Source organism: Pollachius pollachius (genome assembly GCF_949987615.1).
Source record: "Pollachius pollachius genome assembly, chromosome: 13".
In the NCBI taxonomy this organism is placed as follows: Eukaryota; Metazoa; Chordata; class Actinopteri; order Gadiformes; family Gadidae; genus Pollachius; species Pollachius pollachius.
The window spans coordinates 11,548,029-11,553,100 of record NC_136946.1 but is presented as its reverse complement, the minus strand read 5'-3'; the positions used below and the strand labels follow the sequence as shown (position 1 = coordinate 11,553,100).

General features: G+C 49.1%; 1 protein-coding gene across 1 annotated transcript in view; it reads right to left on the bottom strand.

Moving 5' to 3' along the window:
• sox4a (SRY-box transcription factor 4a) overlaps positions 1 to 3,535 on the bottom strand; it is a 3,728-nt gene extending 193 nt beyond the window's left edge. The window contains exon 1 of the mRNA XM_079749248.1: positions 1 to 3,535. This exon is cut by the window's left edge and continues 193 nt beyond it. Coding sequence (XP_079605374.1) covers positions 1,937 to 3,049 — 1,113 coding nt within the window. The 5' untranslated portion in view covers positions 3,050 to 3,535 and the 3' untranslated portion in view covers positions 1 to 1,936.
• Between the last annotated feature and the right edge of the window lie 1,537 nt (positions 3,536 to 5,072).

Sequence of the window (5,072 nt, the reverse complement as noted above, 5' to 3'; positions counted from 1 at the left end):
AACCAAAAGAAAAAGGACAATAGAAAAGATTTCCAAAAATAACTGAAAAGTAAAGAAAACTCCTGGAGCACAATCATCTTCAACACACAGATGTCAAAGATGGCCACTCTAGTGCCTGTCGTTGATCATATACAAAAAACACACAATCTTTGCTTATAATACAGTATACATAAATATCTCCATGTTATTATTCTTTTAAAAATCTTAAACACAACAGCTATAGCTACATATACCTGAATCTGAAATACAAATGCTATTTGCCATGCCGTAATATAGGAAAACAATTAGCCTGCTATACTTAGCCACCAGGTACAGAAAAGATTAAATACTATGTTTATGTAATTTGCGCAATAACAGATGATGCACTTCATAGATCCTCCTCCCTCCAAGTCTAGGCAAGTGGAATGAGTATGAAATTCAATCCAGTGGTTCAAATTAAACTTATCACAATAAAAGCACACAGAGGAATGAGCTTTATCCACACACTGACTCTCATATGGATGTGTGTGTGTGTGTGTGTGTGTGTGTGTGTGTGTCTGTGTGTGTGTGTGTGTGTGTGTGTGTGTGTGTGTGTGTGTGTGTGGTGTGGTTACTTTAAGGAGCGCTTTGTTTACTTGGCTGGTGAAATTGAGTCACTGTGCCTTTAAGAGGCATGTGGGTAAATACTGTAAACATTGTGTGAGGTCAGATTGTGCCAAACAAACCCCTCCGTGGTTCTAAACATTGGAGATCCAAACGACAATGTAGTAGGCTACCCATTTTCCGCCCCTCCATATATTTTGTACAAAAATACAAGTAGAAAATCATGACACACTCAATCTCCTTAAAAGTGAGAAAAGTCGACATTTAAATAAGATACACTTCTAGCCCTTCCGCGCTGGATACAGACAGGTGTATGTGCACACACAAACGAGACCTGTACGAGAACAATACTTCGTAGTATAAAATGTTTGGCCGGTATAAATACATTGATATAAAAACGTCATCTGACACAGAGGAACTACAAAGTTGCAAGCACTAGGCAGAAATGCGAGTAGGGAGCATTGGTCCTGAATTGTGCACTGAGTGTAAAAGGTTCAGAAAGAGATTCTGAACGTTTGAGTCATTTTTTAAAGTCCTGCCGTTGAATTAGAAGCTGGTGATAGTGAACTGTGTGCTATGGTCGCACACGTTGCGTAATTACGCAGCAATGAACACCTTTACGCATATAATAACAACAAAATCCTCCTTACGGGAGGGCATGCGTGTATCATGTAGAAATCAATTTTGAGCTCAGAAAATTACACCTGAATATCGACTTGATGGTCCGTGTGAATTGGCTATATCATAAACAATCAGGTTGCCCAGAAAAGGGCGAACTCTCCAAACCCACATATCCGTTTCGCCCCTTGCACTACATAACATAAATATTCACTGTTCAGTCCTCCGTGAGAGCAGACACACACACATCCTCCGCCGGTCGGATGAAGTGTTTCAATGAGTCTCGCTTCAGTTTTCACTGCTGCTCACATAGGCGTGGTGTCTCTGCTGTACATTCACTCCTGCTCTCCGTTTCTCCAAATGCAAGCTAAGCATTTCTCCATCTGCGCGCCGGGTGCGCTGCGATCAGCGAGCACACACATGCGCGCGCGCACACACGCACGCATTCTCACGCACGCGCGCGCGCGCACACACACACACACACACACACACACACACACACACACACACACACACACACTAAGTGCTTTCCAAGTCTGTGTTCTGGCTGTGGAGCGCCCGTACTTGGGGCTCGGCGGACGCGCGGGGCACCTTTTCCCTGTCACACTCTCCCGTGCTTCATGAAAGAATGGCGGGAAATGTTGGGGTCCCTCGCGCTATATACTTGCCTCTCGGGGCTCGTGTTTAAAGGCGGGACGCGCTTTCTCTAGTCTACAGAGAGAGAGAGAGTTGTGGTTCAGTACGTGAACACGAGGTTAGAGATGGTGGACTCTAGCCAGTCGCCTGAGATCATCTCACTGACCTCGGGGGTGCAATAGTCAGGGAAGTCGAAGTGAGAACCCGCTCCGCACTCCCCGAAACTCCAGTCCAAGTCTCGGTCCAGCTCGGCTTCGGAGACGCCCATGCTGCCCAGGGACATGCTCTCGAAGCTAGGGCTTTGGCTCTGCTCCACGCGCTCGTCTTCCAGTTCTTCATCTGACGATGAGGAAGATGATACCGACGAGGAGTGCGAGGCCGACGGGGTCGGGGAGGAGGCGCGCGCGTACCGGAGGCGCGCGGCCGCTACCGGCGAGTGTCCCGCAGCGGCCCCGGGGACTTGGTCCTCGTAGAGGCTGAGCGGGTCGCTGGACTCCGCCGAGCTGCTGAGCGCGGGACTGGCGGGCACGCCCACTGAAGGAGGTCCGCTCTCCAAGCTGCCTGCCCCGCCGAACATGTGCCCGCGCCTCGCCTGCTGCTGCTGCTGCTGCTTCTCCGGTATCTGTCTGGCGCCGGACACCGACCTGGGTTTCAAAAGCGCCGCGTGGTGTTGGTGGTCCGCGGGAGACGCGTAGTCCTGCCCCGCGCTTGACTTGGCGCCACCCTGCTTGTGCGTCCTGCTCGTCCCCTTGATGGGACTCCTTTTGATCGCGGACTTGGCCGAGCGCTCCGCCTTGGTGGCTCCGCTCACCGACTTGGCCTTCTTCCTTGGCCGGTATTTGTAGTCTGGGTAGTCGGCCATGTGTTTGAGTCTCAGCCGCTCCGCCTCACGGATGAACGGGATTTTGTCCATGTCTTTCAGCAGCTTCCAGCGTTTCCCCAGGCGCTTGGAGATCTCCGCGTTGTGCATGTCCGGCGCCTGCTCCATAATCTTTCTCCTCTCTATCTGGGACCAGACCATGAAGGCGTTCATGGGTCGCTTGATGTGTCCCGTTGGAGTTTTGCACCACGCCACGTCGGCTCGGTCGCTGGAGGAGGGGGACTCCGGGGTGGGAGACGTGTCCATCTCCAGGTCCATCTCGCCGCAGTCTGTGGAGTCCGAACCGGGGGAGAGAGCGTGCGCGCTCTCCACATGGCTCATGTGCTGCACCATTGTCTCGGTCGAAAGTCTCGGTTCTCGTTAAAAAAAAACAAAAAAAACAGAGGAAAACAATACTAGATAGTTCGTGGTCAGCAACGAAACTGACGGGAAAAGTGCACAAGACAGTACAGATATTTCCTCACTCTCTCTTGTCGGCGGATAAGGAAGCAGTGCTGCGACGGTTTACTTGAAAAAAGTTCCTTTGCGTCCCTGGGTCTCCGTTCAGATGTCCTCAGCGCCAGTGCGGACTCTTTGAGCTCGGGTCCCAGCTTGTATTTCTCTGAAAAGATGCGAAAACAGGTTCAAATCCCGGTAGAAACGGTTCAACTGCCGGTGCGGCTGAAAACTTGACCTGTAATGCTGAAAACACTTTGCTGTGGAGAGCCGTGTAACTCTCTTATGTCAGTCTGGCTGTCTGCGCAGCTTATCTGAGCAGTTTGTGAACCATGTGGTGGAATGGAGCCGCTGCGCTTTTTCATAGTCTCCTCTTTCCTGAGCGGTCTGTAAGTTACTGTAAACATAACAGCGAGAGGCACACAGTTTTATATCCTCCTCCCAAGATATAAAAACGACGTCTATTGGCCAATCAGCAACTGTCTCTATACGGCTTTTCAACGAGACCACTCCCGCCGCCGCTCATTGGTTGAATAAAACGGGTAATAATAATCGGCGCGTGCAATGAGGATTGGTGTGTCTGACCTCATTCCTGTCAGACTGAAAAGCAAAGTCGGTTTAAAGGAACATGCTGTCCTTTCCCTCCGCAAAGCTACTTAGATACTCCGGATGATATAAATTTTATCTGTCTGAACCACATTACTGTACACACCTATAGGCCTATTGCGCAAATAATAAAAACCTAATCGAAGCCCCATCACCTGTTATTTTAATTAATTTACTAATAGGAATACACAATATTCTTCTTGAAACCAATACGTATGTGTTTGGAAAAAATACTACACTAGTCACACATGTACGCATCCACAACAACAATAAATGTTTTAGAACCATTAGTGTAGAAAGTGTTTAAATATGTGGAACGGCTTTTCTTGTGTTCCTCAATTTCCTCTGCCATTACCTACACAGCCACCACACACCTCGCTCAACCACACCACAATCGGGAGATCGAGAGAGAGAGAGAGAGAGAGAGAGAGAGAGAGAGAGAGAGAGAGAGAGAGAGAGAGAGAGAGAGAGCATACACTATAAACGTTGTATATGTAGAGAGGAAGCGGGAAGCGCGCGCATCGCCTCGAGAGCGCACGTGGCGACCAGTAACTGACCACCAAACCGCTCACCATGGGCTCGAGATCACACCCGACGGACACACTGTGTTGTCATGTTCGTGTCATGTGATCACATTTCAGCATTTGTCGCTAGGTGTCAGACTGGAGCCTGAGGAGGCTGACGAGCGGTTTAGTCAATTGTTTTGATGTGTGTGTGTAATGCCGATGTATAGGAGGAAATTAAGCCTCCTTTAATCAGTCGGGATACATGCATTACATCATCAGCTCTTGTCCATAAATAACAAAAAGCAAACGATGGAAAAAAAGACAGCTCACCATATTTGCCCATACATAAATCAAACGCATTAAGAAAACATGAGGATTTCATCATCCGTTTTATTTTGTTTTGCATTGCTCCAAGCACACCTTCTGTCACTAAACACCATATTTACCATCTCTCTCTCTCTCTCACCCACACTCTCTGTGAAAGGTTCCCCATGATTGCCAACGCACGCACACAAGACAGGCAGGCAGACAGACAGACAGACAGACAGCCAGCCAGCCAGCCAGCCAGCCAGCCAGCCAGCCAGACAGAGGCAGGCACGCAGGTTTGTTTAAACAGGTGTAACAAGTATACCTGTAATCTTATCTGATCTGTGAGAAGCAGCTGCCGGGTAGCTTTCCACAGCGTCTCTGGCAGATGCACAGCTTTTTTACACAGCCAGGATGCGGAGCCTTTATCTGGCAGGGGCTATCTCTCTATCGCCTCCCCTGTTGGAGCCTTGTGTTTACCCCCAAACACACCCAGTGCTCTG